The sequence below is a fragment of the Gossypium raimondii genome, chromosome 3 (assembly GCF_025698545.1).
Source record: "Gossypium raimondii isolate GPD5lz chromosome 3, ASM2569854v1, whole genome shotgun sequence".
Classification (NCBI taxonomy): domain Eukaryota; kingdom Viridiplantae; phylum Streptophyta; class Magnoliopsida; order Malvales; family Malvaceae; genus Gossypium; species Gossypium raimondii.
The window spans coordinates 32,415,934-32,443,920 of NC_068567.1; the positions used below are offsets into that span (position 1 = coordinate 32,415,934).

The window sequence follows — 27,987 nt, forward strand, 5'->3', positions numbered from 1 at the left end:
ATGACGTTGTTTCGTTTAAAACGAAATGACTTTTTAAGGCGTTTTTAACCAAGCGCCATAAAAATGTCACTATACTTGTTTTTTACGGTATTTTTTTCAAAAAGTTACTATTTATTTATTTTTTATGGCGTTTTTATCATAAACGCTGCTAATGCCTTTAATGGTTGGAATAATTTGGTTAATACAACATAATTTAGGTGCAATCGGGGTAACAGAGTTAGTGTAAATAACAGTTATGTCAAAAAAAAAATCTAGGTACCAACTTCAGAAAAACAATATAATTTAGATATTATTTTGTAATTTAAGCCAATAAAGAGACGGAGGGTGAATGCAATCTCAAAATGATAAAACTATTTTTGAAGGTTTTTTCTTTGAAAATTATAAAATTAAAATTGAATATAAGGATAAGATTACTTGTTAACCTTTCTAGAATCCATAATTTAATTTTGGTATCTTAAAATTTTAATAATTCCAATAATTATTTTAAAATTAGTTTTTTTAAGTATAAAGATTAAATTCTAATGAATTAAAGTAAAAGCTTAACTTTTTTTCATAAAATAGAAGGATGAAATTCATAATCAGACAAAAAAAAACCCTAAACACTACATTATTGATGAAAATTCAACAATTAAAATTAGCAAAACCAATGATTGAACTATCAATTACTGGATGTATTTCAAGATTCTAGTGAAGTTATTGATATCTAAGGATTGAACTCCTAGTATTAGAAGTGAAAATACACCACACATAATATTTTCTTATGTTTCTGTTAGATGTTGTCGAAAAGTGTCTATACACGGAGCAAACCGACACCGTTTTGTTTAAAATCCTAAACACTAAACTATAAACCCTAAGCCCCTAAACCCTAAACTCTAAACTTTTAACCCTAACCCATAAACCCTAAATACTAAACTATAAACCTACAACCTAAACCAAACACTAAACTCTAAACATTAAATTATTTTAAATAATAGTATTTTTTTTCATTTTTAACAAATATTTTTCTATATTTTTTACTTTCAAATTTTTTCTACGTCTCATTATTTTTTCTGAAGAATTTAAATATTCAATTAAAAATAAATTGTATTTTAATTAATATAAATAAACCATTTAAAACAGATAAAATGTTTTTTGCGGCATTTTTTACAAAGCGCCGCTAAAGCTCGATCTATAGAGGCGTTTTTTAAAAAGCGCCACTAATGCCACTAAAGCTCTTAAATTTTTTGCGGCGCTTTTAAAAAAGGCCGCTAAATCTTGATCTATAGCGGTGTTTTCCAAGAAGCGCTGCTAATGCCACTAAAGCTCAACATAAAATGACGGCGTTGTCGTTAAACTTTTTGCGGCATTTTTCATGACACGCTGCTAATGCTTGATATATAGCAGCGGTTTTAAATAAGTGCCGCTAATGCCGCTAAAGCTTAAAATAAAACGACAGCGTTGCGCTTAAAATTTTTGCGGCGTTTTCTAGAATGCGCCGCTAATGGTCAACCTATAGCGACGCACTACACCAAAACTGGCTTTTAGCGGCGCTTTTAGCGGCGATTAAACAAAAAACGCCACTACAAATCAAGCATTAGCGGCGCTTTTAGGAAAACGCCGGTAAGGGTCGATTATTCGCGCGTTTTTAAAAATCGCCGCTAAAATAAGCATTAGCGGCGTTTATTTGAAAGCGCCGCAAAAGCCTAAGCCAAACGCAGTTTTACGAGTTTTGGGGGTCTTTAGTGGCGTTTCTATAAGCGCCGCTAATTCTCGTCTCAGAAGGCGGTTTTTAACAACGCCAAAAAGCCTAAACCCAACGATGCACTGTTTTCGAGTTTTGGGGTCTTTAGCGGCGTTTCTGCACTGCGCCGCTAATGCTCAGGTCTTTAGCGGCGTTTTTTTAAAAGCGCCGCAACAAGCCTAAACCCAACGGCACCATTTTCTGAGTTTTTGGGGGTCTTTCGCGGCATTTTGTAATGCGCTAATTCTTAGGTCTTTTAGCGGCGTTTTGTTAAAAGCGCCAAAAAGCCTAAGCCAAACCAAGACCGCTTTTACGAGTTTTGGGGTCTTTAGCGTTTTTCAAAGCGCTAATGCTCAGTGTTTAGCGTTTTTTAAAAGCGCCAAAAAAGCCTAAGCCCAACCAAGCACCGTTTTCTGAGTTTTGGGGTCTTTAGCGGCGTTTCTGAATAAGCGCCGCTAATGCTCAGGTCTTTAGCGGCGTTTTTTAAAAAGCGCCGCAAAAACATTTTATCTATCTATTTGCTATGTAATTTGTTTATTTATATTAATTAAAATCCAATTTATTTTTAATTGAATATTTGTTAAAAATGAATAAATTTGAAATAATGACACGTAGAAATAATTTGAAATAAAAAACATAGAAAAATATATGTTAAAATGGAGAAATTACAATACTATTATTTAAAATTATTTTAAAATTTTTGGGTACATAATTGATTGATTTTAAAGTATATATTAAATAATTTCAAATATAATTGTAAAAGATACGATAGTATTAATTTAAAAATATTTAATTTAATTATCATTATAGTTTAGGGTATAAATATATGGTTAATTTAGGATTAATTAGGGTCGGTTTAAGAGTTACAATTTTAAGGTTTATATATAGAATATGGAATTAGGGGGTTTATTGGTTAGGGGTTAGGGGTTAGAGGTTAAATTTGACCTTTAAAGGTTAGAAGTTTAGGGTCTATGGATTCGGTGTTAGGTTAGAGTTTAGGGTTTAGACTAAGTAATATATATATTAAATTATATAATATTAAATAATATTGTTTAGGGGTTAGGGATTTAGGGTTAGGGTTTAGGGTTTAGATTAATTAGTGTTTTTTAATTGATATATTAAATAATGTTTAGGGGTTAGGGGTTAGTGATTCGGGGTCGAGTTAGGGTTTAGGATTTAGATTAATTAGTTTTTTTTAATTTATATATATTAATAAATAATGTTTAGGGGTTTGGGGTTAGTGATTCGGGGTCCAATTAAGGTTTAGGATTTAGATTGATTAGTGTTTTATAATTTACATATTAAATAATGTTTAAGGTTTAGGGGTTTGGGGTTTGTGGTTTAGGGTTAAGAGTTAGTGATTTAAGGGTTTAGATCAAATTAAGGTTTAAGCTCAGATTAATTAGTTTTATTAATTTATATATTAAATATATTCTTAATAATAAAATAAATATATTTAAATTATGAGTATATATTTCTAAAATATATTAATTTATATATTGACCGCCCGGCCGCGCGGTTTTGTTTCCCCAATTTTTCGTCACTACCATACTAATTGATACAAGGTTTATTTGAGACTTGTTAAATGAGACAATTAATTAATACTAAAATGTCTGAAAAATATTTAGCCTTAACAATTTGATATTTTTTATATGAATATATATATATATGTAATTAATTATTTAATTTGGACCAAAATATAAGAAAAAATAAAAAAAATAAAAAGGAAATAAAAAAACTAATAATGTTAATTTTATCAAAAACTTTTAAAGATTACTTTAAACTTTAATAATTATTTACTAAAAATTTTAATGAAAATACAATAAAATAAATAAATAAATAATGTGAAATTTAGTGGCGTTTTAGAAAAAACGCTAATATATATATAAATTTTCCAAAACGGAACCGATTTGGTAATAGAATTTAAATTCCTTGGTGGCGGTTTTGCCAAAACGCCGCTAAAGGTGGATATTACCGCGCTTTTTATAAAAACGCCACAAAAGAATTCCAAGTCGTTTTGATACCACGTCGTTTCAGGTTTATGGATAAAATTTAAAATATTGGAAAACGCAGTAGCTTTCAAAGGAAGAATATAATCTATTATCGGCGTTTTATTGAAAACGCTGCAAGGATATATAAGTGTTTGTAAAAACAGTACGGTTTAATTCAGTTATTAATTTTGTATGCTTTTTTTGAAAATGCCACAAGAGGCACTATAATTTATTAAAACGACGCTGTTTCTTTACGTGCTTTAAAATATTAGTGGCGTTTCTATCTAAAACGCCGCAAATGTGAATACAATAGAGGCGTTTTTTTAAAAACGCCGCAAACGAGACTTAAAATTACCTTAAACGGTGTCGTTTCCTAAGAGGACATTTTTACTTCATCCTTCCCCTCCGTCTCCTTTACCAAAATTTTCTAAATTTTTGCAGAGTAACAAAGAAGATTTAAGAGGAAGAAAAAAAAATTAGCAACTAAGTTCTAGGAGCCGACATCTCAGGAATCAACTTCGTTTGGAATCGATCTTTACACCATTGTTGGGCAAAAGCTGCGAGATTTGTATCCCAGGTAAGCCATTTCTGTCGATGGCCGATTAAGATTAAAATTTTAGGGTTTTGTTTTTTTGGGATCCGTGGTTTCAATAAACCGATTCATCATAAAATTTGTTTATTCGGTGAATCGATTTCAAGTGAGCAATTTAGAGATTTACGATTATTTCGTCATAAAAATCAGCCACGTTTTTTCATTCTAATTATTTCGATTTTTACGAGATTTCACTTTCGAACTTCCCTTTCTTCTAACCGAGAAAGCCCAATCGTGGGTTCAAGCCGTGAACGAAACTACTGGTAAGCTTTCCGCTTCTTCTCGACATCGAATCGAGCCAAGGGTATATTCCTTTTCTGTTGTTGTGATTTGATTTTATCATTTTATTAGAGACTTCTTTTACTTTTTGTAATTTTATTTTACGTTTGCAACTTCCTTTTGATTCAGTTCATGTGAAATTGTCTGAAGTTTGTGGTTGGATTTCAAATCCGTTCAGTTTTGCGGTTATACTTTCATTTTCAAATAGTTCTTTGCAAATCTGTTCGTCTCTTTTGCTGGAATCTCTTATTGTATTCCTTCTATTTCTATATTTTATGCCTTTTGGTTCAATTTCTCATTCCTTATTTTCTGCCTTATTGTTTTTCTTCCCTTTTCCCCCTTTTGGTTCTATAGTTGAATGTGATAGAGTGTAATTTTTGAACCCGTAAACCTAACTTGAGCATTCTACTTCAATCATGAAATTTGTCTCTGCCTCCGCATCATTTGTCTCTGCTTCTGTATCATTCGTTACTTCAATTGTTAAGCCATTAGCTTGAGGTAAATTTTGACAAATTTCTTCACGGTAAATTGCTCTACCTTCCTCTATGACAAGGTAATAGCTTTGTCATCTCTTTGATGAAGATGAACTTCAACTCTTCCAAATTCATAGCCATAAAATTAAAATTTTCCTCCACTGGGATCAAATTCAAGATTCATGAATATACATGTTTTAGAGGAAAATAGTAAGTTTTGTCAAAATAATTTAATTGTCAGAGTGAATAATTTGCAGACCACCAATCATAATAATGAAAATGATATTATTAATTCTAGAATCACCTTAAGGTAACTAATTAAATCAATCAATTCAAACTAATAATCAAATATTTCATTAAGTTTGTGTTAGTGAACATAAATCATTATTGAACATTAACAAATTGTATGCAATAGGAAATATTCTAATAATCAATTCTTTTATTTATAAATCAATGAAATGGAATGTGCAGAGCAAAATTCCATATTTAAATATAGTGAAAGTATAAATTTGACTCTAATCCAAGTACCAAATCAAGAAGCTTACACATGCTATTAATTAGACTTGGCAAGCAATTTTTGTATTAGACTTTACATTAGATCATTGATGAAATGTGTAAGCTTACACATGCTATTAATTATTAAATTGCTTGAAATAATACTTAAATTACATAAGTTAGTTAATTAAAATACATAAATTACATAACTAATTACATTAATACTATACATAACTTACATATATAACTAAGTACATTAATTAAAATACATAACTTACATTAATATTATACTTAAATTACATAAGTTAGTTAATTAAAATACATAAATTACATAACTAATTACATTAATACTATACATAACTTAATAACTAAGTACATTAATATTATACATAACTTACATTAATATTATACTTAAATTACATAAGTTAGTTAATTAATATTATACTTAAATTTTTGTATTATACAACACATTAGATCATTGATGTAATGTGTAAGCTTACACATGCTATTAATATTAATTATTAAATTGCTTAAAATAATACTTAAATTACATAAGTTAGTTAATTAAAATACATAAATTACATAACTAATTACATTAATACTATACATAACTTACATATATAACTAAGTACATTAATTAAAATACATAACTTACATTAAAATAATACTTAAATTACATAAGTTAGTTAATTAATATTATACTTAAATTTTTGTATTATACATAACATTAGATCATTGATGTAATGTGTAAGCTTACACATGTGTTAATATTAATTATTAAATTGCTTAAAATAATACTTAAATTATATAAGTTAGTTAATTAAAATACATAAATTACATAACTAATTACATTAATATTATACATAACTTACATTAATATTATACTTAAATTACATAAGTTAGTTAATTAATATTATACATAACTTACATAACTTACATTAATATTATACTTAAATTACATAAGTTAGTTAATTAACTTACATTAATATCTTACATAACTTACAACTTACATAACTTACATTAATATTATACTTAAATTACATAAGTTAGTTAATTAACTTCGATACATAACTTACATAACTTACATAAATAACTTCTTACATAACTTATGTGACTTACATAACTTATATAGCATAATTTTCATAACACACAACTTACATAATTTGGGTAATAAATAACTTACATAATTAGGAAATACTTACATAGCTTAACTATATTTATTCCTAAATCCTAAACCTGTGCAATTTATACAGAAGATTAGGCTTCAAGAAATAAGAAATGGACCGGTCTTGGATGAATTTGTCAAGGGTAAGCGACGGTTATCGAAATGGAGTACAAACTTTTCTAAATTTTGCATTTCAATATGCAAGCGAAGAGAACATGATTCTTTGCCCGTGTAAGAAGTGTGTCAACATAAACTGGCATTATCGTGAAGTTGTATACGAGCATTTAATTGTTGATGGGTTTGTTCATGGTTATAAACAATGGTTTTTTCATGGAGAATGCCCACCTAGTACTTCCTCTTCAAGGATGGATGTATCTTATGATAGTACCGCTTACCATCATCGTTAGAGGGATGACATGGAAGGATGTTGCGGAAGCATTTAATATTCACAATCATAGTTTACAGTCGTTTCCACCCGACTTTGTGCCATTTGATGATTGTAATCTCGGTGGAAATACTTTTATCGAACCCGAAGAAACCAACATCATGAAGAGCCGAATGGAGAAGCGGCAAAGTTCTACGCGCTACTTAATGAGATGAACGAAGAACTATATGAGGGATCAAAATTTTCGAAAATGTATTTCTGTATTCGTCTTTTTTAGTTAAAATGTTTGGGAGGGTGGACGGGGAACTCATTGACAATGCTGTTAGAGTTTTTGAGAGAAATGTTTCCGTTTGCAAAAATCCCTCAGTCATGCAAAGATATGAAGAAAATGATAAAAGACTTAGGTCTTGGGTACAACAAAATCCATAGTTGCCCGAATGATTGCATGTTGTACTGGGGCGACCGGAGAAACCAACAGTGCTGTCATGTATGCGGCGAATCTCGTTGGATGAATAGAAACACAGAAGATGGGAACGACGATGAAAATGATGCACAGCCAAGAAAGAAGCCGGTAAAGATTTTACGGTATTTTCTACTGATACCAAGGCTTCAAAGGCTTTTCATGTCGTCGAAGACAGCGGAGTCAATGACTTGGCACCATGAAGGACGAACCGATGATGGACTATTAAGGCATCCGGCAGATTCTTTAGCTTGGAAATCATTTGACAATAAATTTCCAAGCTTTGCAAGCGATCCGAGGAGTATGAGGCTTGGCCTAGCATCTGATGGATTTAATCCTTACAAGATCATGAGTACTGCATACAGTACTTGGCCAGTAGTGCTTGTTCCTTACAATCTGCCTCCGTGGATTTGCATGAAGCAATCTTCCCTTATCTTATCTATGATTATCCCCGAGAGAAAGGGCCCGGAATGATATCGACATTTATTTACGACCACTTATTGAAGAGTTAAAACAATTATGGGTGGTGTCGAGACATACGATGTCTTGAGAAAAGAGAACTTTAATTTACGTGCGACTTTGATATGGACCATTAATGACTTCCGATGCCAATTTATCCGGTTGGAGTACCAAGGGTCGTTATGCGTGCCCTTGTTGTGTTGCACAAACATGTTCGCAATGGTTATACAACGGGAAGAAGTTCTCTTACATGGGGCATCGTCGGTGGTTACCGAAAAATCATAGATTTAGATCTCATAGTTCAAGATTTGACTTCAAGAGTTCGTAGATGCTCCTTCGCAGACAAGTGGATCTCGAAATCTTGTTAATGTTGCAAGATATGAATTTCATTTACGGGAAGATGAATCAACCGGCAAACACGCAAAGAAATAGAAGATCAAATGATGAAGCTGATGACAACTCCGATGAAGAGGATGATCCTAATGAGGCGGACTTGTGGAAAAAAAGAAGTATTTTTTTTGAGTTGCCTTATTGGGAGCACCACCTTTTACGACACAATCTTGATGTTATGCACATTGAGAAAAATGTGTGCTAGAATATTGTGGGTACAATTTTGAACGTCGACGGAAAATCAAAAGACAATCTTCAGAGTCGACTTGATTTAGTCCAAATGGGAATTCGGCCTGATCTTCATCCCAATCCACTTCCGAATGGGAAATATCGGTTGCCGCCTTCTATTTTCTCAATGTCCAAGACGGAGAAAGAACTGTTTTGCATGGTGTTGAAGGATATAAATGTTCCAGATGCGTATGCATCAAATATATCTCGATGTGTTAGTGTTAAAGATCGAAGATTATATTCGCTGAAATCACATGACTATCACATCTTGATGCAAGATTTAATGCCGCTGTTTCACGATGTTGTATGTCCAAGAAGGTGACGTCTTGTATCATTGAACTATCCAACATAATGAAAGCCATTTGTGGTAAAGTTTTGGATGTTCAAGAACTTCAGAAGGTGCAGGATCGAGCCGCTTTGACCTTATGCAACATGGAGAAAATCTTCCCACCTTCCTTCTTCACCATTATGGTTCACTTGATAATTCATCTCCCGCACGAAGCAATTCTTGGCGGACCCATTTTCTATCGATGGATGTATCCCATAGAAAGGTGTTAAAGAAGTATTTTTTAAATTTTCCTTCATTCGCCTATATGCCTTTAGTTACAACTTTTGATAATGTTGTATAACGTGTTTAGGTTCCTATCCAAATTAAAGTCTTATTGCCGTAACAAGCGTTATCCAGAAGGATCGATTGCTGAAGGCTACTTGGCAGAGGAATGTATGACCTTCTGTTCAAGATATTTGGAAGATGTTGAAACGAGGTTCAACAGACCAAATAGAAATGTTGGACTCACGGATCATAACTTTGCCGATAATTATTTGTTCCAAAGTTTTGGAGAACCAATCGGTAAAGTTGAAATTGCAGAATTAGATGATTTATCGTGGGTTCAAGCACATCGATATGTTCTGTTTCACCACGAAACAATAGAACCTTTACGCAAGTAAGTTCTAGAAATTTGATAAATATTCAAGATTTAAAAATTGTTCATAGTCTAACAAACTGAACATATTTTTAACATAGTGAGTACAAACAAATATTGAGATCTCGTTCAGCTCCCAAGAACACAACATCGAGATATCAATAAGTTGTTTACAGAAACTTTTCATGAATGGTTAAGCCAAACGGTATGCAATAGGAGCTTCATTGAAAAATAATAATGTTTTGGATTTTACATTTTTAATTACTCATTTAGTTTACTTTCCATTCAATAGGTTTGGAGTGGGAAGAATGTCAATGACGAAGTTAAATGGCTTTCCCAAGGTCCAAATCGGGTGGTTAAAAGATATAGTGCGTTCATCATAAACGGATTCAGATTTCATACAAAATACCGCGAGAGATTGAGGAGAACGCAAAATTGTGGAATAGTGGTTAATTCCTCAATTACAAGTTATGCTAGTGCTAGTGACAATAATCCTGTGGAGGGAAATGTGGAATATTTTAGACTTCTTACTGACATAATTGAGTTGGATTACTACGACAAATGGAAAGTTGTCTTATTTCGAGGTGATTGGGCCGATGTTAATACTGCACGTGGAATTAAGCAAGATCAATTTGGTTTCACAATGGTAAACTTCGCTCGATTGATTCACACAGACAACAATTGATTGATGAGTCAGTATGTATTTTCTTCTCAAGTCAAACAAGTTTTTACTCAAAAGACCCAACTGATGAGGGTTGGTACGTTGTACTCGTAACATCCCTAGAGACTTGTTTGACATGGGCGAGAAGTAGAGATGACATTGACGACGAACACAAACTTTGCCATTTCGAATGTAACTTAAACGAAAACATCCCTAGTACTAGTACACAATTTCAATGGGTCCGCAAGATACGGATGAAGAGATTTACTAATTATAATGTGTAAGCTTTTACGATTATCTACTTACATTTACGAATGATGATATTTCAACTATTTTATATGTGATATTATTATTCTAATTGTATACTAAGTTTTAACTAATTTATTTGTATTGCGATAAAATGCCTAGAAGAAAAGTGCGATCGCACCGCATTGTTCAAGGTACTCCAAACTCGGCGAAACAAACAAAGACCGAACAACAGATCGCTATTGGATCTTGAATGTTCCTACACCGAGGAACCTATAGACGTTCAAAGTAATTTAACATTTAATTTACATGTGTGTTGACTTCTTGTTTGTGTTTTTAAATTTCAGATATTACAATACTTTTATTTTTCAGATGAAACTGGTGGGACGCGGAGAGGTCGCGGACGTCTGATCTCGAGCGATTTATACGACCTAGATCCAATCGAGCGTGTCCAAGTATCCAAGAATAGCTTTGGTCACTGTTGGATCGAAGCTCGCTTTTAGCAGGATACATGGGCATTCTAGCACGGAATGCAAATATGTTGCCAATTAACTTCGAGTCATAGCATAAAGTGCCCGAGAGTAACAAGAACCAAGCTCGATAATATTAAGGTAACAAAACGTGTATGTCATTTATAATACTTGGGTTTAAGTTTTGTTTACATTTACTTTCTTAAGTTGTGTTTTTTGTAGGCTAGATTTGCTCTGAGGTCTCCGATGCTTATGTAAAGAAGGCATTGGGAAAAAGATGGAGAGACCATAAGAGCACTTTAAAGAAAGACTATTTTAAGACAAAACAACACTCGACGAGAGATTACAAAATGTCCCACGAATGCCGAGGTACCAATGGGAAGAGGTCGTTAGATTTTGGACTTCGAAGAAAGGAGAGGTATGTGTAACTTATAAAATTTTGTAATTATTTTGGTGTATAGTATTTCCTAATTAACATACTAATAATTTCATAATGTAGGACCGTGAAGAAGTTGGAAAAAAGTAGGCAACAACAAAATTCACTCACACAAATTGGGTCGAAAAGTTTTGCGTGTGTAGCTCATGCAGAGGTATTTTCAATTTTTAATATTGGAAGATATTTATTACTTACATTAATATTTTTACTATTGTATTGTAGGAATTGTCGTCCGGTCAAAAAGTTGGACACCTTCAACTTTTTGACATTACACATAGGAAGAAAGATGGAAACCCTATGACTCCTGAAGCTGCAGAAATTATGGTACGTTTGCTTAATAAAATTTCACTTGTTTTAATTATTTATAGTGTTTATTTTCTAATGATTTATTTCATTTATTGTAATGCAAATATTGTTAAGTACATTAATTGCATTGGGTTTTTTAATATATATTGCGTTCCTAACTATTTAATTTATTTTTTAGGAAAAATTAAAGGATAAAAAGGCGGAGTACGAAGCGATTGTTTCCAGTGATAGTTCTGTTCATCTTGACGACATTGATAACAGGGTTATCATTGAAGTTTTGGGTCCTGAAAGGTATGGTCGGGTTCGATTTCAAGGATCTTTTGTTAACCCATCCCAATATTTTGGATCTAGCTCGCAACAATATATGTCTTCGGGGAGTCGAGCTGAAGCTGAGGTTCAGAGGTTAAGAGACCAGATGGCTCAGATGCAAGCGACAACAACTGAGCAAATTACACAACTTAAAGCAGATGCAACATCGAGAGAAGCTGAGGTTCAAAAAAGATATGAAGAACTCCAGTTACAACTTAAAGCAGATGCAAAGAATGAGAGAAGTCGAGGTTCAACGAAAGTATGAAGAACTCCAACAACGACTTAGAGCGATCTGGTGCAAGAGAAGCAGAAAGCGGCAATGAGAGAAGTACAAAATGCGTGAGGGAAGCAGAGGCTAAAGTGAGGGAAATAGAGGCTGCAATGAGGGAAGCAGAAACGTCAAAAGTTTGATGAACTCCAACAAAGACTTCAGAGTATGATGAAGATGTTTCAAAGATCATAACCGCCGCCATCTTAGATTATCGTGTAAATATACTTCAATTTTGACTTTTAATTATCATTTTAACTTTTAACATTTTGTAAGAATAATACTGAATTTTATTTTATTTATTGATATTTATTATATTATTTGTTTAATATATAGATTTATTGCTTTTGGTGGTTTAGATATGATTTCTTCGATTTATTTTTACGGGAGGTGAAAATATAAAAATTTTATTTTATAATCGCCAAATTTAGTGGCGTTTTTAAAAAACGCCACTAAAATGCTTGGCCTTTAGTGGCGTTTTGGTCAAAGCGCCGCTAAAGATTAGGTCTTTTGCGCGTTTGTGGAAAAGGCGCCACTAAAGCTCATGGTCTTTAGCGGCGTTTGTAGTGAAAGTGCCACTAAAGATTCGGTTCTTTAGTGGCGTTTGTTGTCTATGCGCCGCTATAGATCAGGGTCTATAGCGACGCTTATACCAAAAACGCCGCTAAAGATCAGGGTCTTTAGCGGCGCTTATCCCAAAAACGCCGCTAAAGATCAGGGTCTTTAGCGGCGCTTCTACTAAAGCGCCGCTAAAAGTCTTATTCTTCAGCGGCGTTTGTGATAGAAGCGCCGCTAAAGATCAGGGTCTTTAGCGGCGTTTTTAGTAAAAAACGCCGCTAAAGTTAGTGGCGCATTCATTAGCGGCATCTGTTGTGGCGCTTTCCAAAGCGCCGCTAAAAGTATCTGCGGCGCTAAGTAGCACCGCTAAAGGCCTGTTTTGGTGTAGTGGTTATTCAAAAAGCGCCGCTAATGGTACACCTATAGCGACGTTTTTTAAAAAGCGCCGCTAATGCTCGATCTATAACGGCGTTTTCTGTCCAAACGCCGCTAAATGTGCCGTTAAAAACCTATTTTGCTGTAGTCAAAATGTAATAAAACATTAATTCCAGTCGCCACAAACATCATTATGATAAACAATCATTAATAACATGTTTGGGAAGGAAGCTTGTTAAAGTTGTGACCTAAATTCTTGTTAAAGAAATAATACAATGGTAAAACTAGAGGATCTGTTGTACGGATCAAGTTGGACAAGTAGAACCCGTATAGAATTACTTACTTCTATTTGACATTGATTGTATAAGTAGAATCAATATAGAACTACTCTTCTTATATTTGACATTGATTAGAATAAGGTTTTTTAACCTTTAAATAGATGTAGTCGAAACTCCTCTTATCTCATTCGATTTTTAACTTTAGTAAATTTTGTTTTCCTCTACCCGTATTTTATGTAAAATATATGTGTTTTATTTTTTCTTTTTTATTGCTTGGCGATCTTTCTATATTGTTATTATTGACTTTGAATTAAAAAAAAAATTGAGTTGTTACATGGTGAAGCAAATGGAGGGAAATACATGCATTCACATATCGCCAAAAACACTTGAAAGGTATCATTTTGTCGAGTCTAAATAATTTCTGGATAAAAAGTTTTGAACATGAAAGAGCTCTCGTTAAAAAAATAATTTTGATTCAAAATAAAAAGTTTTAATAGTATTTAACATTCGAAACTGAATTTTAAAATTGAAAAATAGAGAAATTAATTTCTCAGTTATAGAAAACTACAGAGATTAGTATATTTTCCTCTTTAATAAAACTCTATTTAGGCAAAAATAAGGATTGAGATGGGGGCGGCAAATGGCAAATGCAAATTATGCAAGGTCTTTTGTGCTTGAACAATCAAACATCTGGGGTGGACCCCGCATTTGTTTGGATTCTGGAGGAAGCGGACAATGGAATAACGTTGTTTGGAATTGGATTCCCCATGTTGTGTGCATGTGCGCCAGGTGTCTCTATTTCCCTACGCACCATATTTCACTTCCCAATTATTTGACCTTTTTCCCCCGAACCAACCAAAGCCAGAACATAATGAACCACCCCATCATTCTCAAGGTACGCTACAGCCGTCCTTTTCTATTTCCTGCTATTCCCCTTATCATTTAATGATTCATTTCTTCCTTTCAAACCTTCCTTCATTCGCATTCTTCAAACCCTTTGTTCACTTATGAGCTTTGGAATATGGCGGTGTGGGTGATTTTCTAAAACTTGATGCCAATGGCGATCGTCACAAGGGGTCGCTACCTTGAGAAGCTGTTCAAATTCGTTGACGACCAAGCGGGGCCTTTGATTGATGGAACTAAGGTTCTGAAGCTCAACCCGGCGGGGCTCCATTACGTGCAGTCTCGGCTCCAAGCGTTGCAGGAGCTCGACAGACTTCTAGTGGGAGCTCCAGTTGACTATCTACGTGCCTACGTCTCGGACCTTGGGGACCACCGTTCGCTCGAGCAGCTTCGGCGGATACTACGCCTCCTAACCACTCTTAAGGTGGTATCTGCCTTGGCCCCTCCTGCGCGTGATCCCACGCCGCTCTCGTTGCTCCCGTTTGGAAGACTGAAGGTTCTGGAACTCAGAGGGTGCGATTTGTCGACCTCAGCAGCCAAGGGGTTGCTTGAGTTGAGACATACTTTGGAGAAAATTATTTGTCATAATTCAACCGTGAGTGTTTTGCATTATTTTCGAACGAGAGGAAGAATTATTGACATTCATTCAGTTTTTGTGATTATAAATCATAAGATCTCCCTCCCCTATTTTCTTCTTCCTAACTAAGGACCATTAAAGTTATTAATTATATATGGGTACTTTACACAAATTTTTTTCTCAAGATCAATATTTTTGGCATGTGTAGGATGCTTTGCGACATGTGTTTGCCAGTAGAATTGCTGAGGTAAAGGGCTGTCCACAGTGGAACCGCTTGTCCTTTGTATCGTGTGCATGCAATTGCCTGCTACTAATGGACGAGTCTTTGCAACTTCTTCCCTCTGTTGAAACCCTTGATTTGAGTCGAAACAAGTTTGCCAAAGTGGATAATCTTCAAAAATGTGCTAAGTTGAAGCACTTGGACCTTGGATTCAATCAACTGCGATCCATCTCATCATTTAGTGAGGTAGGAATAACTCAGATTTTTACTTGACATTTGATTTGATGCTGAAAGATTTATCAAATGGGGCTTATAGCGGTATCATCTTCTCTAGCATGTATTTTTCTGGATACTACAATTGTTATTGCTTCCCTATCTTGTTTGCTTGTAATTGTGCAATTGTCTGTATTTAAACAATCATTTTCGTCGGAGTTTCGTGTTAGTTGTTACTTTCATGCGCATTACTTGAGTGCTTTGATTTTGCCTTTTCTTGTTATTTCCCATTACACTTCTCTGTTTAAATTACTTATAGACATTCATTTGAATATTTTTTTCCTAGGTAAAAACTCCTTTGAATAATTTCTTAGTGACATGCTCTATATCTGAAGTTTTGATATAGGGACCTATGCACCATTGTTTTTGAAAATGCAGGTCTGCTGTCATGTTGTTAAACTAGTTTTGAGGAACAATGCTCTATCTACATTGCGTGGGATTGAGAATTTGAAGTCACTTGAAGGGCTTGATGTTTCCTGCAATATTATTTGCAATTTTTCAGAGTTGGAGTTCATTGTGGGCCTCTCATTTCTACAAAGCGTGTGGCTGGAAGGGAATCCACTATGTTGTGCTCGATGGTATCGCGCACAAGTTTTCAGCTACTTCAGTCATCCAGAAAATGTATGTATATGGCATGTTTTTGTTGTGGAATTTCTATTAATATGCAATAGTCATGCTCCTTTTGCTAAATATTTCTTATTTTGGTTTATCCTGTAATCTTGCTAATTATACCGTTCCTATGTTCTGTTGTATGGCTGATTAGTTGAAATTAGATGACAAGGAAATTAACACCACAGACTATTGGAAGAGGAAGATTATCGTTGCCAGCAGACAGAAACGACCTTCAAGCTTTGGGTTCTATTCTCCCGCAAAAGATGATGCTGAAGGAGAGGGGTGTATCAACAAAAAGAGGGTCTGTAAAGTTTCCCCAATTCTCTGATTTGTATGTTACTGTTGTAACTTCTGTCATCCATCATTCCCCTTTACTTGTGAAATGGTTTTGGCACACTGGTTTGTCTTTTTGACGCATCTGATAAAATTTTGTTGTGAACTATACGTTGTAGTTTATATCTTGTTTATAAATCTGATTTTTTTTTTTTTATCATTTTCACTTCTGCAGATAATGGTATCTCGACTTGCCTGTATTGAGAGTGAACAAGACAGCACTTATTTTTGTTCTGATCTAGACTCTGTATCATGTGGTAATGAAACTCAAAGCAGAGAGAAAATCTTATCTGAGGATCTAGCTGAAATAGTTGATCTGATAAACAGAGTAGAACAATTGAAGAAAGAGCGTTCTATTCTATGGTTGCAGGAGTTCAAGGATTGGATAGTTCATGCTTCTAAGAATTCTGCAGATGGTGGTAACTTTAATGCAACTATGTTGCATCCACAGAAACAAAATTATAAGAAAAGTGGGAAAAGTAAGAGGCATCTTATTGAAAGTTCAAGACGCATTTCAAAGTCCATTCAAGCTTCAGGGGATGAAAGTAGGTTGAGTGTGTTAGAATCTGATGGTTCTTTTGCAGATACGTCTACTGGTATGCATGCCAATGGGTATTTTGACCATATTTTTCCCCCAGGTATTACTGGTGGGTTCTCTCTACCAGGGTTGAGAACAACAGATATAAAACAAGAGTATCAAAAGAATTACTTGCATGATGAGAAGAGTAGCGGATCCATGCAGGCAGAGAGTGCTCATCACGGTATTTTTTCTGTCCAAGGAGGTAATAGGATGCTTGAAAATGCCAGTGTATCACAACTGAGTACTACTGATACTATAATGGAGTCCAATTCTTCATCTGCTTACCCTGGATCGCCGCCTCATTATCAGAACGACCTTTTGCATCGTCGCCTCAATTTGGTGGAAGAAATCTTGCAGTTATCTGCAGAGTCCTATTCAGTGGCATCATCAGATAGTGATACTAGTTGTACTGAAGATGATTATTGTGAAGCTGGGCTATCTGTCTTGGAAAATCACAACAGGAGTGTTGAAGGGCATTCTTCATCGCATCCTTTTGAGGAGGATTATTATGAAAAACAGAATAAGATTTCGCAATTGAGCGAAAATGACATCTGCCTCATTGATTCATGTGCTGAGCAAACCTTTAGTACCACCAAGATTATTGGTACAGACCAAACCACTCAATGCCCAGTAACTTAGATATGGGTTCTCATGATCCAGGGATATCTTCTTTTGTGAACCAGGAGGCTGATTAGTTTGATAAAATAGAAGGAAACCCAAAAGGAAGAGAATCCGGAGGTCAGTGGGGCAGATATTATTATATTAAAGAAATGAAAGGGAAGCACCTCTTAAAAGGGGATGCTCATCAGAAAGATTTTGACAAAAATCTGATGAGAAATGCAATTTCAATGCCTCAACTTGATACTGCTGCGAGTTGTTCCTATGCTAAATGCTTTTCTTAGGGGAAAAGTGATTATATTGCGTATTACTTCAATGAAAATGTTGCAGCATTAAGAGTTAGGGAGACTTGCAAGCTATATATGCGTTGCAAGTGTGTAGTTGACCTGTCCCTTCCCAAAGAAAGGTAAGCCTTTCCCAAAACTTCAGTTAAAGGATTTTAATTTGTTGTGAAGAAGAATGCAAAATACCTTTACTGGATAATGAGTTTTAGTTCACTAGGGTGTTTTGTGTTATTGTCTTTATCTGCTAAGGTATTTTAAACATGTCCAAACTAATTACCCTTTATGCTCTTTATGTTTCTCTTTCCCTTGTTATGTTTTATTGATTCACCATGGAAGTAATTCATCTATTGGAACGACTTCCTAAAAGGTTTAGAGTGTGAGAACGAGTTTAGACATGGTTTTTATCAAATTTAGGCATTGAATCCTTTTGGGTAATTTGTTGCAACCTTGCATCAATAGAGTCCTCATAGATTGTGGATTTGGCATTCTGAGTCTTTACTTTTCTTGCTTTTGCTTTTATTTGCAGAGAAGTAGCTATAGTATTGAACAGTGAGGAAAAGTTCTATATGCTGCTTGTTAGTGTCACTTTTGATTGATGAGGTTGGATTATGAAGAAATGTTTTACAAGAGGTATGAATTTGTAGAATTTTTTTTCACCGATGATCACGTCACAAAATTTCTTGCGTGGAATGGCAAATATCATTATGAGTGCAATTTTATGTGTTTGCAGAGGGAATCTTGGATATATTAAAGTTTCCATAAGTGGGGATTTGGTTGGTCTGAGTCTTTAAGGTTGTGAGGTTAGTGATTTGTGATATTTCATTAGAAGTTAAGATACTAAACATTCCTCAAAACCCTGTATCTAATTCCTATTGTCGGTTGCGATTCATGTGCACTAAATGATAAACGTTGTTAAAGAAGGTGATTTGAATAATCGTTCACTTAACCATGATAAATGTTATATATATACCTTTATGCGCCTTCAATGGAAAATTAAGCGATTGGATTGTGGATCCAGGAGAGACCAACTATATGACAGGTGCTGAGAGTTTATTCGAATCTTTAAAACCATGTGATAAGAGTTTGACAGTAAGGAGAGCAGATGGATGTGTCTCAAAGATAGTTTTGGGCAGGGTCTGTTAAAACATCAAAGGACCTCTTTTGGTCCAAATAATCTTCTGTCGATAAGCAAACTTGAAAAAAAATAGAACTATGACGCTAAATTCTTTCAAGATTCGTGTGAATTTCTAGACTTGAACTTGGGGAGGATGTAGCAATGCTAATGCTCGGGTTTCTATCTTTTAGGAATCCTTACAGCGAAAGAATAAAGGCTTCCAAGCCCAACTGCGACATGGGTCAGTCCTAAATTAACTTTTCAAGCTATAGGTTTGTAACGGGATGGCATTTCGTTAAAAGTCTATTCTCCGAACATATACCCTAGTTACGCACCTTAACCTTTCTCAGTAATCCGTAGTGATGTGTAGGGACCATCTAGGGTAAGTGATCATTTGCGTGTATGGGTATATCACCGCCCATGATGAATAATCACGATATATCCTTGGATAGAGTGTAAGGTGAATGGAATTCTAATTTGGATAGGACTCTTCGCAATGAAAGAATTTTGTCTATTTCAGAAGTTGAATTGTTGATCCTCGTCACTATGACATTGGATCCAACTCAAAGGGGGGTTATTTATTCGTGTATAATATATTCCCTTTTTTAGAATTTAATTTTAATTACATATTATATTATTTTCATCCCTGTACTTTTTTTTATAGGAGTTATTTATTGTCTTCTTATGTTTTTCATTAGTTATTGATATTTAATCTTTCTTGGATGTAGTGGTAAATCTAGGGCAAAGACAAAATCAAAACAGAAATAAATTAAATTATATATTTTATGATATAAAAATATAATTTTATTATTTTTTAAAGATTAAATTAATTTTTATCATTTTTTAAAAACAATCTGTGATTTTATTTGACTAATTTAAAATAAAATATCATAAATTATAGATGATTTAAATGAAACAGATTTTATTTTAAGGGAGCTGGGCCTGTTAGCTCCCTAGATCTTTCTTAGCTTGGATGCAACAGATGAAGGGTGAGGAGTCCGAATCATAAGAGGACTTGCACGTAAAGATGTTCCCTGAAAGGGAAAGGAAGTATCAAAATCTGAACAAATGATTCTCAATATCCATAGAGAATTTGATAATACTAAAATTATAATTTGGCAATGCTACAATTATATTAGCAAATAGTGGTCAATCTTCATTATAGAAGAGAAATCGAAGATGATATGCGCATGCTCAAAAGAAAAAAGAAAAGAAGAAAACCAACCATGACTTGAGAACAAAGGTGATGAGGACAAATTATATATACGTGGAACATTTTCAAAAGAAACGCTCTGATTCGCTGCTTAGACTTCCTAAAATGCATTTCTTTCTGTTCATTTTTTCTTGGGCCTTTTTTTATCAAAATAAAAAATCCTTAAAATGGTATACCACCTCCATTATTTACGAAAATAATATATTCAGGGTGGTTCTTTTCTGATACAGGTCAATATATCATTGAAAAATAAATTAATTTTTTAATGGTGGAGGTTGGGAGATAGATAATACTGATTTAATATACGAGTTTAGATATAGGTCAAAATATTGTTAAATATTTTCTTAACGGTTGTTGATATGTGTCAAAAAAAGACGGGTGGTATTGCCTCTCTGCCACCTTCCACCATCATTGATATAATAGGCTTCTTGGGCCTTTTGGCAGTTGTTTATTAGTTGATTGATATTCATTGTCAAGTTGATTTGATGATGGCACAACTAAAATGTAAATTTCTATAATTTGATCAAGTTAATGCATTGTTAGTTTATTTTTGCATCTAAGACTTGATCTTTCGTGCATCATTTGATATGATGGGTCTCTTGGGACTTTTGGCAGTTGTTTATTGGTTGATTGGTGTTCATCATCAAGTTGATTTGATGATGGCACAATTAGGATGCAAATTTTAGTAATTTGATCAAATTAATGCATTTTTAGTTTGTTTCTGAATTGTTTCAGTGTTGTATTTGTTGTCATTTTTTTAGATTTTTTGCATACATAACATTTGTGTATTAGTTTGTAGTAATTTATTTATCATTTGTACTATATGATATGTCATTGTATTTTTATTGTTCATGGTTCCTATTAATAATAGTATTTTTTAAAAAAATCAACAGTAATATTTTGAATGAAGTTGATTAGCTCATCAATAAGAATCGTAAGGCTTTTTTTGGTACATTAGTTAATCTTGAAAGAAAATACTAGTCATTCAAAAGACATAATAACAAATAAAAGTTAAAAGTTTACTATAAGAGAGTTTAGTAGTGCTAATGGAGTACACTAATCTTAATTGTTTTTGAAAAAATAACAAGAATTGTGGGAATTTTCTCCGTGTTTCATTCCTCTCAAAATCAAGAACATATATACACGGTAAAATACAAAGATAGAAACCAAAATATTATCTCCTAAACTTTAGCATCTAATCTCCTAATTAAACCAAAATATTATCTCCTAAACTTTAGCATCTAATCTCCTAATTAAAAGAAAATAGATATACACAAAAACTACCATACATATTTACAGAATTAATTCCAATACCCCCTCAAGTTGGAGCATGAAGATCACGGATGCCCAACTTGCAAAGGAGAGAACGAAAAGATGTCTGACCAAGAGCCTTGGTAAATATATCCGCAAGTTGTGACGTTGTTGGAACATAGGTAGGTTTCACATTGCCTTGGAGAATTTCATCCCGAACAAAATGACAATCCACCTCGATATGTTTGGTACACTCATGGAAGACAGGATTGTGAGATATATGAAGAGCAGCTTGACTATCACAAGCAAGCGTTATTGAGTGCGGATGAGAGACTCCAAGACTACCTAATAATCCCTTTAACCACTGGAGCTCACATGTGGTCACAGCCATGGATCGATATTCGGCTTCTGCGGAGGATCGAGACACCGTATGTTGTTTCTTTGTCTTCCAAGATACCGGAGAAGTACCCAAGAAAATCAACCATCCTGTGAGTGATCGTCTTGTCAACAGACAACCGGCCCAATCCGTATCGCACCAACCGTACAACCGCAGATCACTTTTGCTACTCAAAAACACTCTTTGACCCGGAGTTCCTTTCAAGAAACGAACAACTCGAAGCGTTGCATTCTAATGATCAATGCGTTGTTGTTGCATGAATTGAGATAAAATATGAACATTGTATGTAAGCTCCGGTCTTGTGAAGCATAAATAAATAAGTCGTCCAACCAAACGACGATACGGTTCTGGATCATTTAAAAAAGAACCTGTAGCAAGAGCTAACTTATGATTCTGCTCAATAGGAATACTTGATGGTTTGGCTCCTAAAAGTCCAACTTCCGAGATGATGTCAAGAATGTATTTGCGTTGATTCGAAACAATCCCCTCTGGAGAACGCGCAACTTCCACCCCAAAAAAATATTTTAAGGGTCCTAAATCCTTCATATGAAAGCAATCACTGAGATAAGATTTAAAAGACCCAATAGCTTCATGATTATTACCTGAGATAATCAAATCATCAACATAGACGAGAACATTGACTTGAGATGTATCTCTTTGCAAGGTAAAAAGAGAATAATCTGAATGCGATTGTTTGAATCCATAATCTTTTAAGGCTGTTGAAAGCTTGACAAACCAGCATCTTGGCGCTTGCTTGAGCTCATAAAGAGATTTCCGAAGCTTACACACTTTTCCCGGTTGTGTTACTCGAAATCCGGGTGGTATTGTCATATAAACTTCCTCCTGAAGATCTCCATGTAGAAAAGCATTATGCACATCCATTTGATGTAATTCCCATTGCTTGGCTGCTGCAATAGCAAGAAAAACCCGAACAGTAACCATCTTTGCAACCAGTGTAAATGTGTCGGTGTAGTCAATTCCAGCCACTTGATGATTACCAAGAATCACAAGACAAGCTTTGAATCGTTCAACGGAGCCATCAGAGTGATTTTTTATTTTATACACCCATTTGCATCCGAGTGCCTTTTTCCCTTTCGAAAGATCCTCAATCTCCCAAGTTCTTTGCTTTTCTAAAGCCTCGATTTCACTAGACATGGCATCACGCCATTCTTTGCTTCTAGCAGCTTCAGAATAAGATTTCGGCTCTCGTTCTGCGGTAATGGCTACAAGAAAATTCTGATGTTGCACAGAAAATTTATCACAGTTTACATAATGCGCTATAGGATAGGGCTTACCTTGCGAATGCCGTAGAGGGGAGAATTTTGGGGATGGACTTTTCCTCTGAATGGTGTGTATGACAAAGTCCCGCAATCGAACTGAAGACTGCTTTAAATGCCATCCACGTCCCAACTCTTCTTCACCACTTCGAGTATCAGTTTCGCTACTTTCATTTTCAGCCTGCTGCTCATCTACATCAGTAGCTTGACTATCATTTCAAACCGCTACCTCATTCCATGCCTCATCAAGTCCTTCACTTTGAGGGAGTGCAATTGTGTCGATCATGGACTGATTTGCAAAAGCTGTAGCAAAAGGAAATTGATCTTCAAAGAAAACAACATTTCTAGAGACAAAGAATTCCAGTTTTTCTAAGTCATATAAATGCCAACCTTTCTTCCCATAAGGATAATCCATGAACACACATTTTCTACTTCGACTGGCAAACTTATCCCTAGTCTTACAGTGAGCATAACACAAAGATCCAAAAAATTCTTAGGTGACCAAAATCTGGTTGTCGACCATAAAGAGCCTCATATGGCGTCTTTCCATTTAAACTCGAACAGGGAGTTCGATTAATTAGGTAACCTGCAGTCAAAATGCACTCACCCCAGAACTTGATAGGAAGCGATCCTTGAAATCTAAGAGCACGCGCAACATTTAAGATGTGCCTATGCTTTCTTTCGACTCTCCTATTTTGTTGTGGAGTGCCGGTACATGAAGATTGGAAAATATTACCATGTTCCACAAAATAATTCTTCATGCAAGTAAATTCTTTCCCGTTGTCACTACGTACCATCTTTACTTGTTTATCAAATTGTTATTTGATCATAGTGAAGAAATTTTTGAACATTGAAGGTACTTCAGATTTATTGTTGATCAAGAAAATCCACACACTCTTTGAAAAATCATCAAATATTGTCAGAAAATACGATGTTCCACAAGTAGACAAAGTGTTATAAGGACCCCATAAATCACAATGTATTAATTCAAAAATATCAACTGCACGATGTTTACTTAAAGAAAAAACTTTTCTAGTTTGTTTTGCTCGAAGGTACACATCACAACATTTATTCAAAATCTCATCCCTACTATCTCTATCTACCTTCGAAACAAGTTCCGTCATCTGCATAGATGGATGACCTAACCGCTTGTGCCACATTTCTAACGAGTTACCGACAGTCACCCTCATTGCCTTGATCCTTAGAATTTCCCGAAAATAGTAGAGTCAATCCCTTTGTTCACCCGCTCCAATCAGCATCCTCGAGGTACGGTCCTGTATAACACATAATTTTTTAGTGAACTGGATAAAGCAAGAATCATTTTCCATAAGTTGTGACACAGAGATAAGATTGCATGTCAAATTCGGCACAAATAGAACATTTCGCAACAATAAATCTCCTCCAAGAGCAACAGATCCTTCCAAAGTAGCCACAGATTCACTCCCATCCGGTAACCCAAGGGGAAAATTAGGAATTTTATGAATATTATGTAAAAATTTTAGATTACCCGTCATATGATTTGACGCTCCTGTGTCAATAATCCAAGACAATTTCTTACCCGTCATCTTCTCAGTCGTAGTTGATCTCATACCCTTTAAGGTTTGGAGCAAAACTTGCCACTGTTCATTGCTAAGCCTATGCAAAGTGTTTGCTTCAGTATCATCAGTGCTAGCATTTGAAGACGATACTCCCCCTGTGTGGGTCCAGACAGCATTAGCTCGCTACCCCCCTCGTCCTCGACCGTTTGATTGACGTTGGCCTAAATTCTTGCCACGGCTTCCACCCTTCATAGTTCCTCGGGGTCGATCTCCCCACCATTCAGGATAACCAATAATAGCAAAACAATTATCAATATCATGTCCAGGTTGTTTGCAATGGGAACAAACCCCCATTTCTCCTTACTTTCTCCATGGTATTGACTTTGTACTGCCATAACCATCACATCGGAGCGATCTTCCATCTCACGAGATATGGTCTTCACTCGCTCTTCTTGAATAACCATCGAATAAGCCTTGCTCAAGGTAGGCAACGGATCGTTAGCCAAGATGTTAGATCTAACCGTGCTATATGTCCCATCCAATCCAATCAGGAAGTGGTGAACTTTTTTCCTCTTCTCGTCGCTTTTCCAACTCGGCTAATAGTTGACAAGTACAATTCCCGCATTTACAAGTTAGCAATTGATCAAAAATCGCCAATTCATCCCATATCAGTTTCAATTTTCCAAAATAATTGACAATAGCCAATCCTTTTTGCTTGCATTCTACAAGATCAGATCTGAGTTGTTGGATTCTTGGACCATTGGCCATTGAAAATCTCTCTCGAATATCATCCCACAAATCCTTAGCCACCTCAACATGAGATATGGTGGATCGAAGAGTTGGTTCAATGGTATTCCGAATCCACGAAACTAGCAACGAGTTAATGGTCCACCAATCTTCAATGTCGTCTGATGTATCATCTAGTTTTTTAATCGATCCGTCAATAAATCCGAACTTCTTCCTAGCACGTAACGCCGTTCAGAAAGAACGAGCCCATTCTTCATAGTTTTCCCCTTTCAATTGTACTTGAGTGATTGCAAGTCCAAGATTATCAAGCGAGGTTATATCGTACGGAGAAATTATTTTTCGCACAACCGCCCCTTCACCCCTTCACCGAATTTGTGACCGAAATCACCTTTCCCACCAGCCATTAGCAAAACTTTACACGTTCAAAACCTGCTCATGATACCATGAAAAAATAACAAGAATTGTGGGAATTTTCTCCGTGTTTCATTCCTCCAAAAATCAAGAACATATATACACGGTAAAATACAAAGATAGAAACCAAAATATTATCTCTTAAACTTTAGCATCTAATCTCCTAATTAAACCAAAATATTATCTCCTAAACTTTAGCATCTAATCTCCTAATTAAAAGAAAATAGATATACACAAAAACTACCATACATATTTACAGAATTAATTCCAATAGTTTTGGATCTTGTGATGAAGTTTGTCCTTACTTCCTCAGGAACATGGAATAGATGATTCTCTTTGATTTTGATTAAAATATTTCTAAGTAGCATCAACTTAGCTTATGTTCTATTTTTGTTATTGGAGGACTTTGCAAACATTGCCTTCATGCCACCTATAAGGAATCTCAAAATTGAATATATATTTTTATGTCCTCCTTATTCTTTTTCCAAGAATCACTTGATAGAGGTTAACCAGTTTTGGTTTTGGAACTTCTCTAGGGAAAGAGATCTCTATATTGGGGATCTTGTTCTTTGCTTTCGAAATATGGTTAATGAAAGCTTTCTCGCGGTTTAAAACCAAGTCTCTAACTTTGCACCAAGTTTTCTAAAGGTTTGGATTTTCACCTTTGAATCTAACCCTGTTCTAAAGATCCAAACGTCTATAAAAAGCCTACAAAGGTCCAAGTGAATCATAAACAAGGTTACTTATCATGTTTATAAGAAGACATCCAACTTCTTATCCATTCTCGAATATAAACAGAATGAATTCTAGCAATTCTAACTTCTAGATCAGAATCAAACCACACCATCTTGGAAAAGCTTCATTCAAGAAAGAGGTGATTTGGAGTTTTACTATGCATCCCAAAGAGGGATCATTTGTTTGAAATAACATTTACTCTTTTAACAATAACTTCATTACTGGTAAACAATATGAAGCAATTTTTTAGATAAAGATGATACTCTTGGAAGAAAGTTTGAAGCTCTAACTTTTTCTCTAGAAGAATTTCATCGATATTTAGTGGTCATTATGTTTGAGGTCCCCAATGTATTTAGTGATTGAAAGAGAGTAAGTTGAATTGATTTTGAAGTTACCTGATTATGTATATGCCTACACAATTTCACTATCCCCACAAAAAATGGAAGGGATGCTTAGAGTAAGGATCTTTAGAGCCTCTTTATTAAGAATTATAGTAGCTTTATTAAGTTTCCAATAAGCATTACAATTACCTCTTAAGGACATAGCATTATTAGATCTCCTAATGCTGATATTATTGCTCAAATAGAATTTAACAAGGATTCTTCCTTTAGTGACCATAGACTATTCTCGCTCCATGTTATCATCCAAGTCTTTTTTTTACAAAGATCCCTTCCAAATCCATGAATCACTTGCCTTTGGTGCCACTTCCAAGATATGGTTGGATTGACTATACTTTTTCTCCAAAGTTTTTCAAAGTAGCCAATGTTCTTTATGGAGGAGCCTTTAGGCTATTTTTGCTAAGAGTGCTTGATTCACATTGGATGTTCTTTTAATTCTTAAACCTTATTAGATTTTGGAGTTGGGAGAGTTCTCTATATTTTAATTTGTATTATTCTTTTTCCATCCACATAATTCCACCAAAAGTCTTCGGCACATGCCATTATCTATAACTAAAGTATAAAGTCTTTACAAAAATTGAACTTACGAAAACTCTTAAAGTAATGTTGCATGACCAAAAACCACTTCGAATGTAACACCCCATACTTGACCCGATCACCGAGTCTGAGCTACAATGCCACATTTATTGCCAAAGAAACTACAATCTGCTCATAATTAAAATATATATTTTAAAGGATAATTATCAGTCGAATATATATTCCTTAATCTTACTAAAATAAATCTATATTTCGTTCATATATATATTACTACTAGGTTATAAGATATAACATTTAATTATAAAATCATTCAACTACCACAAAACCTAACTTATTGGGTACATGTCAAATATAAATAAAGTTGGAAACAAACGAACGTTGCTAAGACCGAGTTGTGGATGGGATGTTGAGGTCGATGCTCAAAAATCTTGAATTTAAATCTAACATGCGCACGAAGAGAACAAACCATACGCTAAGTAAAATGCTTAGTGGCATTTCCATA

At 34.7% G+C, this 27,987-nt stretch overlaps 1 protein-coding gene across 4 annotated transcripts; it reads left to right on the forward strand.

The window, feature by feature from the left end:
• The first annotated feature begins 14,334 nt into the window (after window positions 1-14,334).
• LOC105794086 (uncharacterized) lies at window positions 14,335-19,518 on the forward strand. 4 transcript variants are annotated; one of them, XR_008194393.1, is made up of 7 exons: window positions 14,335-14,965; window positions 15,156-15,413; window positions 15,819-16,061; window positions 16,204-16,353; window positions 16,561-17,989; window positions 18,394-18,497; window positions 19,173-19,518. XR_008194393.1 is itself a non-coding variant. In XM_012623077.2 (5 exons), exons 1-5 carry the CDS (start codon window positions 14,519-14,521, stop codon window positions 17,602-17,604), a joined length of 2,142 nt encoding a protein of 713 aa, XP_012478531.2. In that variant the 5' UTR covers window positions 14,335-14,518; the 3' UTR covers window positions 17,605-18,276. The 4 variants fall into 4 exon arrangements, 1 of the variants encoding a protein (XP_012478531.2); XR_008194392.1 differs by lacking the exon at window positions 19,173-19,518 and adding an exon at window positions 18,598-18,813; XR_008194391.1 differs by lacking the exon at window positions 19,173-19,518 and having other exon boundaries at window positions 18,394-18,813.
• Window positions 19,519-27,987: the final 8,469 nt, after the last annotated feature.